This window comes from Tyto alba, unplaced genomic scaffold, assembly GCF_018691265.1.
Source record: "Tyto alba isolate M040663 unplaced genomic scaffold, T.alba_DEE_v4.0 Super-Scaffold_42, whole genome shotgun sequence".
NCBI classification, from domain to species: Eukaryota; Metazoa; Chordata; class Aves; order Strigiformes; family Tytonidae; genus Tyto; species Tyto alba.
Genome location: NW_024881318.1, coordinates 34000794 through 34016274, shown reverse-complemented (window position 1 = coordinate 34016274; position 15481 = coordinate 34000794). Strand labels below are relative to the sequence as shown.

The following is a 15481-nucleotide window of genomic DNA, read 5'->3' as shown; positions in this document are numbered from 1 at the left end:
ACTTAATTACCAGATAAAGATGCTAACCCTTCCAAATCCATTCTCATTATATATAGAAAAGCTTCATCTAAATGTGTGCAAACTATACGTTTCATTATAGATTTCTATCAAATTGTTTTTTAAAGGTTATTTTTTTTAGAAAGAAAGCTAAACCACAATGACAATCTCATCAGCTAACAGTCTATTTCCAGTCATACCTGTGATCATACTTGATATGATTAATGGCAGAATGATGAGTTTGAGCATTCTCATCAGCACTTCCCCAGGAAACGAAAAGTAGAATTTATCCAGGTTAGACAGTTTGCCATATTCCCGTACCAGCATGCCGACTCCAATACCTAAAAGACACATAAAAAATGTGACACAAATTAGCAGTAATTTAGAGTAGACACATGGGGGGAAAGGAGGAGAAATAAGAGAACAACAGCAAAACAAAATGAACAAGCAATAGACATATTTTTACTGCCATGGTGGAACTTCTAAAGCAAATTAGAGATGTTTCATTTTCTTTTCTATATATTGATAATAGGCACAGTAATAACATGTATAATCCTGAAATTGGAGGATGTCTTTAGGTATGTCTCTGGAAAAATCTTGATCATGCCCTCTGATTATCCAGTCCAGTAGTGACTTTTTATCTGCTTTCACTAGCTCTATAAGATCCATAACTGGCATTAAAAAAATTCAAAATAATATATAAGCACTACAAAACATTAAATAAAGTGAAATGATATAAATATTTTAGATAATTTGGATTGGTGAAAATATGTCTACCCAGCATTGATATGTTCAGCAATTGTGGCTCTACATAATTAGAAAAGTGTGACTACAATCACTAAATTAATTTAATAATTTAAAGGAAATGGATCAACAAAAATACACTCAGCATATTTCACACTCATTCCACTACATGACGGATCTACAAAATACCAAACTATAAGTTTAATCAGTGATTGAGCCACAGTACAAAGCACCTTTGTACTTACTCTTATCTTTGGATTAACTATCAAATAGTTCCAGCTTCTGAGACAAATCACAGCCAAGAGTTATACCTAAATAAAATAAATCATGGGCCAAAAGACAAATTTCTTCAGTTTGACAGGAAATACCTTCATTTTCCATTTCAGTGTGATTTTTGAATGAAAATCACTGGTATAGGAAATGTGTTCATCAGTGTTTAGAAAGCATTACGACTGTTGTTTCATATACAAACCTTGTAATGCTTCAGTCCTGGCCAAATTGAGTATCAAGACATTCAATCTCTAACTGGATTCAGTGGGAGACATGGCAACCCAGAACCCTTCATTACCCGCTGAGTGGCGAAAGGTCTTACTTGTATGAATAGGCCCACTTAAATTACTGGAATTATTTACATCCCTTGGTATTTTAGTGACATCTGTGGTGTGTATTGTGCCACAGAATTGTTATAAAAGCACAAGAAGGTGCTACCAGTCTACCTTTACCAGTCTCAGTGGCTCATGTAAACTTGCAGGGTCCCGGGAAAGCTGCCAAGTGCACCTTTTCCCCCAGTTTTATTTTTGATGGTATACAAGGCATTTAAGTTAAATGTTGCTCAAGAAACTGGAGTAAAGTTTGACTAAACAGGCTTATAGGATACGTTTCTTATTTTAAGTGATTGAAGTTGTGCAGGCAGACAGTACCAGCAGGTTCAAACCCAGATTTAGGCAAATCCACAAACAATTGGTCTGTACTGTTGATATTGAAGGAAACAGACAAGGATCCCATATCCAATTCTCTACTAAACAAGCAACTCATTAACATTCTCTTCTTGAAAGTAAGGACTTTTGCAAAAATCCTCCCTAAAGATTCACCATGGCTGAGGTTTGTGCTAGCTCACACACTATCTGGATGTTAGTTGATGTAGAAATGTAAGCTACCAGCTAGCTTCACAGAATTTGCCTCTGAGAGCACAAAAAAGATCATGAACCATCTTTTCTGTGATCTATCTGCACCTGCAGAAACAAGCTGAAAGAAAATAGAGGCAGGTTATAAACTCCTACCAAGTCTTTCCTGTTAATAAAGAGATGGAAAATGAACAAGTTAACCTTTCAGGAAACAGGCTGCTCTAAGAAGTTATTAAGATTTCCGATTTAGGAATCATCTGTGCCAGTGAACACGGACAGTTTAAATTTCTTGCAACAATCTTGAATCTTAATAGCCTTGAAGATATTTACAATATTATGTAAATGCCCTTGATCGGTGAATGATAAAGATATAATGAACTCTAGTTCTAATCTAGTGACTGAACTAAATGTGTTGAAAAGAATTAGTCTGTACCTTAAGATAAGCCCAAGCAAGATAAAAATCTGTAAAATGGTAACATGTATTGAAGTAAGTTGGGAAGGCTTTGATCCTGAAAACAGCAGTGTAAATAGCTGAACCTAAGCTTGTAAGTAATCTCCATGTTTTCGGACTATTCACATGATTTAGGGTAGGCAAGACTAGACTGCATGTTTATTAGAAGCTGTGTAACATCACTTTGAGCAGGTGTGACTAGGATGTGTTCTAACCATGTGCCTTTCATTCCAGGTGGTGACTGTCATGTTTGACCAGCTGGGAAGTTTCATCGTCATACATTTAGCAAGATTACTAGCAAGTTGAAAGATTCACCCTCATTTTCATTCCTCAGAGTTCTCCTTTCCATTTCTTTGAATTTCACTACAAAAACTTCCCACAAGCTCTCAAAATTTTAATAGGGTTTCCTTAAATTTTTTCATTTACATTTTTTTTTTTGATGAGGATATTATTTATCTAGTGCCAGTAACTGAGAAAAGACTTCCTCATTCCAACAATCTCTTAAAATTCCGCTATTGCTCTTGCTTCCTTGTTCATGCTCTTCCTTTACCAGAAAGAGCACTTGTATCCATATTAATTTCTGTAGTGTGTCAAAATACAGTAAAATTCATCTACCTTTTAACTGGAGCTAGCATCTAGCATATGTTGCTGGAATTTAGCATGGGAATATAAGAAGAAATTTTATTTTGTAACAGTAAAGAGAGAAGGTTAGAAAGTTAGCAGAATAAATTTGCTTATGTACTGGAAATGGATATATGTAGAATTTTTTGATCCTCATCTGAATAATCAAGTTCAACTGGAATTTGCTTCCTGGGAATTATAATGGACAGAAAGAAGCATGGCCTGGCATAAACATATTTCACATGGTCACCAGTGCTTTTAACATCACATTGATTACAGCAGCCCTAAGCAAGTATAGTCTTACAAAATGTTAATTCCTTTACATGAATGATATTGATACTCCACGATTTCTGAAACTAATTCATACATGTGCAATTACTTCTAACAACCACAAAACACCCTATAGTAGGCAAACCCTCTACTATAGATTAGGAATTTTCCTTTCTTTTTATTTCTCTCTTTTTCATTTATGGAATAATCGACTTCTGCATTTTTAAAGAGCAAAACATCACATTTCCTGCCTGCCCTCTTCCTCCTCCCTCAGTGTCAAACACTACACCTTTCTTCTTGTGCATGCTAAATTGCTTTTCTTTCTTTCCTATTCCCTCTTCCTGCTTTTCCTTCTTGCCCACATGGCTAAGTTAGGTTATGTTTTTTACCACAAGAGCAATCCTCTACTTATAGCTCAACAGCATATACTCCTTAAGGTCCTGATTTCTGCAATACTGGGCAGAATGGAAGAATGAAGGTGGCAAAAACAGTACAATCCCATGTCTTTAATTTTCTAAGGCAAATATCTCCTTGCAACTGTGCACAGTACAGTACATGCTATATCGTCTGGTGTCTACATACATTTTCTCTCCTATTAGTTACTGACCAAGAGAAGGCAAGGTGCAGTTCGGGTCCCTGGGATTGCAATGCGTGAAGGTGGCACAGGACGATTATTTTGTCTATATGGAACAACACATGCCTTGACCCCATAGTACTGCTCTCCCAGGTACCATATAGTCTTTTTACAAGCTTGGTAACAGACAGAAAATCCTTCAAAGAAAGGCCATAAATGCAGACTCAGAGAAGTGAGAGGTGAGGCTAAGAAGAACAAGAGAAGAAAAACAGAGTGGAAGAAAACTACTGAAAATTAGCATATTAAGAGAAAACTGTTGGCACTCATCTTTCAGGTAGTCTTTGGAGTCCTAGCATAAAAACTTACAGGGAATACATGGTTCCTCTGTATGGGATGATCTCTCTTTTGTTGTGTTGCCCAGGTAAAGAGGAGCAGGAAGTATTGCAAGGGGATAGCATCTGCAATGGGTTGTACTGCATGTAGAACTAGATCAACCACATCTGCCAAGCCTGAGGCTTGCTTTCCAGGGCCTAGGAAATGATCACTGTGTGCAATAAGGTGGCAGAACCAGTCTGGTCTCTGTACATGTGTGCAGTGAGTGAACCACAGAAATTAGGTAAAATGTGTCCTGGGAAACCATTACGTTGTAGGTTCTGCATATCTGCAAAGTTAACTCTGTGACATGTGGGTATCTGGTAAACACTCATCGCCATCTGCCCTACATCTACAGTATATTTTTTTGCATACTGCTGTTTCTGAAATGTTGTCTAAAGAAAAAGGCAAATTATTTGCACGGGAACAACAATAGGACTACTACATTCTTCTTCAAGAACTGTGATGCAGCTCATGACGCAGATTTGGAAATTATTAAGAAAAGAAATACACATCTTGTTCAAACAAATTCCATAATCTCTCAGTTCATCTATACTAGTAGTCATGCGGAGTGTCACAGATTGCCCTACAGGCACTGCAAACTTGTGAAAATGTGCTGCCCTCTCACCAACCACCCAAGTAACCAAACGTGGAGACTATTTACAGTTTTTCAGGGAGTGAAGGCTAAATCCTGAAGCCTTTTTTGTATAAATGTGTGGCATCAATATAATTCAGATCTTGAATTTGAAAACTCAGAACCCCTGAGTAGCTGAATCTGTTCAGGACATGCAGTATGACATGACTGTAGTTACTTGCTTTATGTCATTACCATTGTGGGTTAGATGCTCTTCAGAGCCTGATTACATCTTGGATAACAAAGATGATGCATGGTACTATGCACCCTTACTATCTTTACCTTCATTCGCAGGCAAAACAACTCATGATTTAGAAACAAATAATTGAAGTCCACACACAAACGTGCCTGGTCTTACCTCTCACTGAACTATAAACCAGATAAAGTTGGTATCTAACAGGTAGGATTCCTTAACATCATCCTTAACAGCATGGTACTTCAGAAACAGCATATCATCTTCAACTCTTACTGACTTTATTATGGGAATGATCCTTAGAAATAAACCATAAGGATAATGTGAAAAGAAATCCAGAATACATTTCTGGTGAGAAAATAATCTGTTTTGTAAAATGATCTGTTCTGAATTACACTGTATCTCTTTCTGAAAAAAAGTTGTGGTATTTATTTTTCCTGTTTTCATATAATTCCAGCATGTAGAAACTCCTTTTCACTAGAGCACAGTTAGTGATTCTGGCTAATACTGATAGATACTGGGGGAATTATAGGAATTTTGCATTAAAAGAAGAAAAAATGTGGGCACGTCTCATGGTTAAAAGCTGATATTTAATTGTACTGTATCAACATGGATTGTGCTATTAACAAAGTGATTAAGCTCTTCATAATTTCACAATATGCTGTTCACTTGACAGACTAAAATACAACTACTGCTATCATCTTGGCGAGTCTTAACTGGATTATCTCTACAGCAGATGATTCATGGGACTGAAAAGGCTGGCAAACAAAGTTGACTGACTTGATTTGAAACACAATACAAAACATCAATATAAACATGTCAAATTGCAGTACAGGCAGGCAAGATTTTTTCAGTCTGTAGCACAGTCTAACACCTTTAGTAATATTTTATAAAATCAATTTTTTTTTTCTCCTCTCTATAGATTTTGTGTAGTATCACTGGCTGTCTCTTACCTACAAAGAAATACACAGTGCCAACTACAAAGCACTAAAAGAGAGGGTGCAGAAGAAATTGTTACTTATAATAATACTTATAAACTTATTGTTGCATCTTATTATTTCAGGTCCCTTTGCATTATTTTTAATATTTTCTGATGTTATGCATTCTACTGTTTTACACTCTACTTCACAATTAGTATTCCTTCCAAAAAACATATTGATCTTAACTGAAAAAAAAATAAGATTCTTAGAAAACTACTAAGGTAGAACTACTAACTACTGAGATAGGATTTAGAGTCTCTGGGGTATAATTGCATGGCAACTGATCTTAACTCACCAGATGCTGGTGTTGACCAGACTACCAGTTTGCTTACAAGGATATGTGAAGAAAAGTTCTCTCGGAAAACCTCCAGAAGAAAGTTCCCAAGTCGACTGAAACTTATTTAGTAGGAATGTATTAGAGGAATGGGTGTTCCTTCCTCCACTGTGGTGAGGATGAGGAGAGGATCCACTGTCTGCTCTCTGATTAACCTGTTGAGGGTGCAGCAGTTGTAAATTCCTTCACACAAATGACACAGTCATCTGACTGCAGTGTGAGGAAAGTCTGGGTGGACAGTGACTCCCTGTGATGGACCTTTAGGAATGAAGGCAAGGTGGAGTACTAGCCAGAGGGTGAAAAAACAGCCTCTCCAGTGTGGGGCACTCCCTGACTCACAGCAGGTGTGAAGGCTGCTGCAACCAGCAAAGCCATGTAACTCCTGCTACCTTCTGTGCTGAAGAAGCCTGTAGCAGGGCTGATAACACAGAGTGGCCTGTAACAGTCACTGATAACACAGGGTGGCCTCTCTGCAATGCAGGCCTGCACAGGACCCACCTCATCCTTAGTCAAGCCATGGGCAGTTATTTCATTCAGCCAGGAAAGGGAAATAATGGCCATTCTCCTCTGACTATGAGCAACTGCAGCTCTGCTGAATGCTGACCCAGTGTTCCCCAGAACAGCAATGTGTGGATGGCTAAGCAGTTTGATAATTTAACAGTGTCTCCTATTAGACTCGTAATTTCCTTTCATTTATCTAAATACGCTATAGATGAATTTTGTGTGTACATACTTTCAGTAGGCAGATGTAAATTCTATCCAAGAAAGCCAAGATAGAAGAATACAATTGAAGGAAAGAAAAAACCTTTACAATTGTGCTTCATCTGTATATGTATCTCAGTACACCAGTAAGAACTGCTGTACAGAACCTAACTATAGGAACAATCCATTAACATACACAAAAATACAGAGAGGTGGTTTGAAGATTTCATTCATTAGTCCTTAACTCTGTTAAGATAAATTAACTTGTATGAGAAATACTGCTTGCCTCTTTCACAGCTTTCCAACAAACTCGGTGACTCGTTAGATTTGTAAAATTAAGTACAATATCTACAACTTTAACACAATAAACACGATATCATCAAGATTATGTCATAAATTAAGTAATCTAAAGAAAATTACAGTTCTTTCCCAGCAGCTATACAACCTACACTCCCTCGTTAATTTGGATGTGTTCTGGTGAAGGCACCTGTTCTGTTGGGTAATTCTGTGTGAAAGTCATTAAGGCTTGAGGAAAAGTGAAATCAAACTGAAACATGCACAAAGAAGGACTGTAGAGTGATTAAAAGAATGAGGAGCCTACTTTCTGAAAGGAGATTAAAGACCTTGATTTGTTCAACAGGGATGAGTGAGCGAAAATTATAGAAAATGGAAGAATAGCAGAGAAAGAGCAATGTTTTAACAAAAGGATGCATACTGAACATGAATACATTTAGAAGGGAAACTGTAAGGTTTATAACAATCAGACTGATGAATATAGCTCCCTAGGATGATGTGAAGGCACCAAGAAGCCTATCCAGCTTTAATGTGGAGCATGTATGTCATAGAAACTTATCTAAAATGGTGTAACCTGAAGCAGCAGTAGACTGACTGGATGTGATAACCCAGGAGGTATCTTTCTATCTCATATTTCTGTGGTTTACAGTAAAATTTGTATGTAACCTGACAACAGTAACTTGCTCGTCTTCTTTTGTAGACTTTTTCCATGACCCCTTTAAGCTGCTACTTCTAAAACCGCCACTATTCTCCTTCATACCACCCATCTCTAACTTGGAAGCCTTCTTCAACTATGACCTGTCTCCTCTACAGTCATTCAGACATTTACAGGTCTTGTTGCTTCCTCCATGTCTCCAAATCCACTGAATCTTCACTCAAGACCCCTGAAAAACATGAGAAACTAAATGGTTTGCAATGCTTTAAGAAAGGTGAAAGGCTAGTAATTGGGAATATCTACTGGATTCTTACCCTTGTTACAGCTTCTGTCTTAAGCTGTGATGAGAGGAAAGATAGTAAACAGGACATACCTTTTTAGCTATCCCCTTGCTGGAAGGACAGTGGAATGATTCTGACTGTAATAAATTGAGATAAGCACCAGAAAGGCAATTTAGTGGAAACTAAAGAGAGACAGATAGTGACATGCAGAAACATCATTATTCTAAAACTAATGAAGACATCAAAGCTTTGAGAAATCAGAGATATGACTCCGAAAATGAGTTCAGATTAAGCAAGGTCAGGTTGTTTGCAGTTCCAAAAGCATGAAAGGACCAAGAGGACCAAGAAATGGGTGTTCTGCAATATACTGTGAAAATACTTAGATTATATGTAATCCATAGCAATTGCTATCATGTTACATTTAATCTTCTGATATACCTTTTGGTTCTCATGGAATGGGTAATAAGTGGAACAATGGTAGACAGAAAAGTAAGTCTGGAACACTAAGTCCAATATAGCCCTGATCTTCAGCATAATATTTGATACAGGTGTGACTTTACAGCATGAGATACTGTTGTGGGGCCTTAAGTAAAAATGCCTTCCAGAAATCCTATGAGGCTTTTGTAAAAAAAAAAAAAAAATAAATTTGCAAACAGTGAAAGTGTTGTTTGTGAATAGTCTCAACCTGAACATTATCCATCTGTTGTGGTATACAAGAGGAAAATGTCTTTATGCTTTCTTAAGATGTAAACAGAGAACAGAAAATATTATTGTCATTACACTGTAGCATTTTCCCTTAAATAATATTGGGAAATTGGAAACAGTAAATATTTTTCTGGTAGTATTGGTGTTATTCTTTCAAACAAATAAATATTTCATTGACTTTGGTAGCTTTGGTGGTCAGTAGAGTGGAAATCAACCTTGGACTCACTTCTTTCAAAGCTCCCTTTATTGAAAAGTTCACCTCTAGTGACAGTTTCACTTCATTCACATAAAGTGAAACCCAGGCTTTATGTTACAAAATGACACAAAATACATGGACAACAGGAGAACACTTTAAATTACAGAAGAACAAATAAAAGTTAGGTTTTCTTTGCTTCAAAACAGCTCAAGAGCAAAAGAGGCACCAGGTTTCAGTTATCTTTGGTTTCTTTTGTTGGCTGAGTTTCAGACTCAGAGCATTTTTCATCCTCAGTAGTAAGTGTAACTCTCAGATGAAACTGTTAGCCTTTCTGCATTTTATTTTCTGTCTTTAAAATTAAATTCAGACATTCTTTCAGAATTGCTGGGTTTCACATGTTTCTGAACAGATCCCATCCTGTATCGAACTGTATGCAGTGTGACAGAGAAGACAGACAGATAAGCATCACAACTGCCTAAGGGGCATAAAAAGTCAGAAGTATCTATGCTGCTAAAAATTACACCAGGAAGAAACCAGAGTCTTCTGTTAAATTTTCATGGTACCACAGTTGATTCAGAATGTCTGGTCTTCACCTGTTATAAATTCCAAATTAATAAAATGTTATGCTTCAGAATTCAAGCAAGGAATCAGATGTTTGCTTGACAACTGTACAGGGTAATAAGTTCTTTCCTTTGGTATATTTCCTTTAATTCTTTTCCTGCTGTAAAGAAAAGAGCTTTGGTTTTGCTAGTGTATTTCAAGAGGCAATTAATCTGCTTCATTGTTTGTAACCTTCACACTGTATAGTACAAGCAAAGAGAAATGGTACCAAAGACAGCTTAAGCTAACTGGTCACTTTTTGGTAAATGTACAAGGAGACGTAAATGAAAAACAGTGAAGCCTTACTCCATATCCAGAATGGGGTTTTTATTTTTAAATTACACTTGTCAGAGACAGAAACAATTTAATGGGAAAAACTTTCTGAAAGAGTCTATAGGTTTACAGGGTTTAGAGGCTGCAGGCTACCTTTACCAAAGAAACTTCTCACTGTCAGGAGTATTGTGAGCACCTTTGATTCAGGGTGGCCTTCCACATGGTGAGAGGCTGTCAATAGAGTGATAGGTTACTAATTGTTCTGCTGTTGTCTTTGCCCTGCAAGACCTTCATTCTTGTAAGAATGCATTGGTGGGCCTCCAGTAACAATAGCATGTGCTGACACTGCTCTGACATGGCTGAATTTTAAAGGGACCAGTGCTTTTCAAAGCAGCTGTCTAAACTCCTTGTCTCTGATTACAAAGTGAGCCTACCCTTTCAGTTAGCAGGTGTGATTATACCTGACATTTTTTTTTTTTTTAACTCAGACCAATGAACTTAAAAATATTCTTATGGGAAAGATACTGCTACTTAATACTGTAATATGAAATAATATTTTTCATTAAAGAGAATGAATTTTTGGCATATGGACTGCTGGGGTGATACCATAAAGCACAAACCAGAAGATCCTGCAGCCACCTCGGACAGCTCCCGCCCCGCCTCCGGCTCCAGCTCCGGCTGCGGCTCCCCCCGCCCCGGTTCCCCCCGCCCCGGCTCCCCCCCCCGCCCCGGCTCCCCCCCAAGCCCCGGCTCTCCCCCCGCCCCGGCTCCCCCCCCCGCCCCGGCTCCCCCAGCCCCGGCTCTCCCCCCGCCCCGGCTCCCCCCAAAGCCCCGGCTCCCCCCCCGCCCCGGCTCCCTCCAGCCCCCGCCCCGCCTGCACGGCGACGACACGAAAACTCCCTTTCTCTCAAGATCTGAGGTGAATAGTATGAGCGTCGAGTCATGTATATACGTGGAGAATAAAGGAGACAGTTAATGGCAGAGCACGAAAACGTTCATCGCTGCCTCACACAGCAACAGCATGTGCACACCTTTGATAAACACGATTTATGGCTGGCTGAAGAAAAGACACTTGCCATTTACTCCCTCTTGTGATTAGTGGCTACATCAGCCTAAACACTGCATTTCTTGTATCGTCCTCATGAATATATGAACAATTTCAGTGTCCTGCACATCTGCTCTTGAATAAAAACAAACCTCAGTCATGGGTGGATTCACAGGTGTCTGTTTAGGAAGTCACAGACAGACACCCCATCAAGTGACCCACAAAAAAAAAAAAAAAAAAAAAAAAAAACAACAAAAAAAACCAAACCCGAATCGCTCAGAATCATGTTCCCCAGACACAGAGCTATAACAGAAAGGTATCTGTCTAACAGATTTGAGAAATACAAGTATTAAAAAATAATCGCAACCTGTTTGTGTATACTCTGAGTGTGTAAAAGGATCTCCACTTCAGTATAGTGTGCTACTCAATGCCTGAGACCATACGTACTCAAATCACTTACACTTTAATTTCCACTGTAAGAAAAAATCCGTTCTGCTGAAGAATTGCCCAGGTCTCCAAGCTACTAGGCTATGACCTGCAGACTAATGAGTGAATAAGTATTTACGCATCATCAGCCTTCTACCTTCATGACTGGTTTGGCTGTGTTGCAGCACTGACCTCATAGAAGACAAAGTGATGATAAAAAAATAGATGCTTGAGGAGAATCCTATGAAGTGTGACAAACTCTCTCTTTGCAATTGTCCTTTGGAAACCTGTTTCAGGGTGAGTAAAGTTCAGGGATATTTTTGGTTTATTTTGACTTAATGATACAAACTGAAAGCAATATAACTTTATTTATTAAAGGTTGAAGAAGCACTTGAAGTAAGTTGATTTTTAAATCACTTTTGTTAGCTCAGCTGCTTTGGGCTCTGGAAGGCCAGTGGAGCAAAAAGACGCAAGATATTCCTCCTTTCACAGCTACTTAGGTGAGGCTGCTACTCTCCTACTCCTCTCCCTCCTAGAGAAGGGCACGGAGGCAGGGGAGGTGCAGACGAGCCCATATCTCACTTCTGAGTCACTGGTCAGCACAGATGACCCACACTACATGCCCTAAGTATGCACTAACAACAAATGAACAATAAACTCACTTCTCGGGCCCAGTATTACGGCAAAGCTACCATTGAAATTATACAAACTACAAGCATCACAATGAGCCCCGATTCTGAAATTCGACAATTTCAGATGCCAAATCTGAGTTCACAGACCTCTCCACACCATTTTGGTGGTCTGGAATAGAATCTCCACTAAGGCGAGAAAAATAACCTCTTGAGTCTCAAGTTTTGCGTTATTTGAATACATACAGATGTTTCCACCAAAAAAGATGTGCCTCTCTTAAGATAATTTGTGTACAGATTTTAAATACTGTCCCCCTAACTGCTGTAAAAGAAATTCCAATGTCTTTGGAAATGTAAATGACAGGCAAACGACTGAATGCTTCATATGTAACATATAAAATAATTACCCTTGAAGGAAGAAGTGTTTGGAATTCTGAGGGGTTTCTGTCTGTTACTGTCTCTTCTTGTCAGAGATGTGCACAACAAGCAACCAGGCAAACTTTTCAGCTTAGTAAGGATATTAACAAAGATAAGCATATCTAAGCAGGATGCTGAACACGACTGATGAGCAAAAATCATAATTCCGTATGAGAGTGCTGAAATTTCAGGCATTTTGCAGCACAGCTGTACAGCTTTCACAGTGAGTTTCCACAGCTTGCTGCATTTGGTATTTCGACTCCTCACTCACGCATACTTTTCTGAAAAGTCTAAACGTATTTTCTGCTTTCAAAGTGATAAATGATACTCTTCTGTTCATGAATGACGAATTCTTCCTCCAAACTAAGTAGACCTCAGAGCAATTTCCCAGTGTATATTAAAAAAGAATACGTAAATTTAAATATGAATGGTTTGTGGACTTCAGGTATATTACAAACATTCCTCAAGCTGTAATAAAAAGATAACATCCAGTTCAACCTTACAAGGGTTTCACTGTTCTCCTTGTGTAACTTATTTCACCTCCAACAAATACTGAAAATGCAGCAGATATGCAGCTACTTGCAAAATGCAATTCGGTCCAAAGCTCAAGGAATTTTTATGAAGACTGTCTTTGCCACATTACAGAGCTCCCCTGAGTTCTGGACTGCTAATTACACTGCAGCAGGTAGTGAAGTCCAAAGGCACAGGAGGCATTTGGGTGCCTGTCACTCTCCCTCTGTGAACTCCCACTGGGTATTAGGGTCAAATTGCTCCCACAGTTCCCACATTGCCAGGCTCTGTGGTTATCAGGAAAATCTCATTTCAGAATGATCAGCTTGTAGGATGACGCCACACACTTCAGTTCTACCTACATTAATAGAAGATAATGAGAAGGGAATATTTCTTAACCACTTCTGTAACTGGTAATTAAGTATGTAGACTCACAGAAGTGTACCTGACGGGACTACATGAAAAAGCAGTTGTACACGCAAGCATACACACACTCCTCCAGTTGTACAGGCAGATTTTCAAAGCAAGCCCTTAGCACTTGGTATATAGAACTCACAAAAATCTTTCCACTTACTAAGGAGGTGAAGAAGAACTAAGATCTTTCACATACTGAATATGTGAAGGAAAACACATGTATACCTAAGTACACCTCTGATCACAGCATATAAATAGCGGGGTGGAATTCCAAAGGAATAATTCTTCCCTGAAAAAACATGCACAGAAATAGATATGTTCCAGCCAAAATTCAAATCAGCAGAAAAGTCATCTGAAAGAGACAGATCAAACAGCAAGCGTTGTTAATGAAGTACTTAAAGCAGCGCTTCTCTACAGGAGCAATAATGTGAAGGAAGCTCTCTTTGGTTAGCAATAAAATAATCACCAGGAGAAAATGAAAAGGGTGCGTGACTAGGACACAAATTACATCCTATGGAAGTCTCTGCAGCCAAGTCATCTGGCAGCTTCTCTCGGCCCTTTTGCCCACCTAGTCTTAATAAAATGGCGTTCAACTCATTTCTCCTTCAGAAACCCGTCGGCGACCAAGAGAAGAAATCCTCGTATCCTTACGATGACACACCCCCCCGGCCCCACTGAAAGCCGGGTGTCGTCGCCAAACTTTTCCAGGCGCGTTGCTGGCGCAGGCCACCGGAAGCACCCCCGAGCCCGACACGACGCCCTCCCGCCCAGCAGCCTCCATCGCCGCGGGGCTCCAGCCCCCAGACCAACCGCAGCCGCCGGGCGTCCCCCCACGCCGTTCCCCGCGGTCCGTGCCCGCTCGGCACGCTGCGCTCCCCCCGCCCCGGGCTGTGCAAACGCAGCCCGCGGCACAGCCTGCCCGCGGGTCGGCCGGGGAGACCCGCAGCGCCCACGCACGAAAAGGGCGCGCGGCCATCCGGTGCGCTCGCGGCTTCTCCACAGCACGGGTTTTGCCGCACTCGTTGCCGGAGCCACGCGGGATGGAGGCCGGGGGGAGGCCCGGCCCAGCGGGGCCCGGGTACCCCGCGTCTCGGCGCCCCGCTGCCGACCTGACCGCCGGCGGACCCACGCGAGACCCCGCTTTACACCCGCCGCCACGGCACCGCCGACCCGTCCCCCGCGGCCGCGGCTACGCGACGCCCCGGCCCCGGAGCGCCTCCGCCGGCCTGCGCTCCGCCGCGGGAGGGCAGCCGGCCCCCCTCGCCCGCCGTTAGGGCCGTTAGCCTGCCACAGCACCGGCGGAGGGCGGGGAGGGGGGGGGGGGGGTGTCGCCGCGCCGGGCAGGGCCGTAACGTGCCGGGCGAGGCCGAGCGGGGGGCTCCGGCGCCTCGCTCCCTTCCTGCCGCCCGCCTTCCCCCCGCCACTCCCCGCCACTCACCCATCAGCACGGCGGCCACCGTGCTGAGCAGCAGCCAGTTCTTCCTCAGGAAACCTGGGCAGCTGCATCCCTTCCTGCCCGCCTTCGCCATGGCGGGGGGCGGCGGCGGCTGAGGCGGTCGATCCGCGCCCTGCCGCCCGCCCGCCTGCCTGCGCTCCGCTCCGCGCCGCGGCGCGCTTCCCCAGGGGAGGGGCGGGAGACGTTGCACCTCACCTGGCAACGGGGGGGAGCCCGGCCCCCCGCCCGCCCCTTCGGCCCGCCCGCCCGGCTGCACGCCCTCCGCCTCCCCGCCCGCCGGGGCGAGGCCCGGCGGCCGCTCGCCCCTCCTTGCCGGCCTTTCCCGCAGCCCCCGCCGGGGCCGTGCGTGGGGCGCAGCGCTCCCCTGGGTCGGGAGGCTGCCCGGAGGGTTTCCCCTCTCCGCCCCCCACCAGCCCCGCCCCGCAGGGCGAGGGGAAGGAGCAAAGGTGCCGTGGGGCGACACCCGTGCCCGAGGGGGGAGGTCGCCCCACGGCAAGGCCCGCGTTGCCACCCCGCCTGCCAGGCGACCTCCGTGCTCTGCCAGGTGGGGTGGGAGGGAGGCCCGCACCCCCGGGCAGGGGAGC

At 42.3% G+C, this 15481-nt stretch overlaps 1 protein-coding gene across 1 annotated transcript in view; it reads right to left on the bottom strand.

Moving 5' to 3' along the window:
- SLC1A1 (solute carrier family 1 member 1) overlaps positions 1-15124 on the bottom strand; it is a 57988-nt gene extending 42864 nt beyond the window's left edge. Inside the window, exons 1-2 of the mRNA XM_032989672.2 lie at positions 14880-15124; positions 198-338 (exon numbers count right to left, since the gene is read on the bottom strand). Coding sequence (XP_032845563.2) covers positions 198-338; positions 14880-14970 — 232 coding nt within the window. The 5' untranslated portion in view covers positions 14971-15124. The remainder of the gene's footprint in view (positions 1-197; positions 339-14879) is intronic.
- Between the last annotated feature and the right edge of the window lie 357 nt (positions 15125-15481).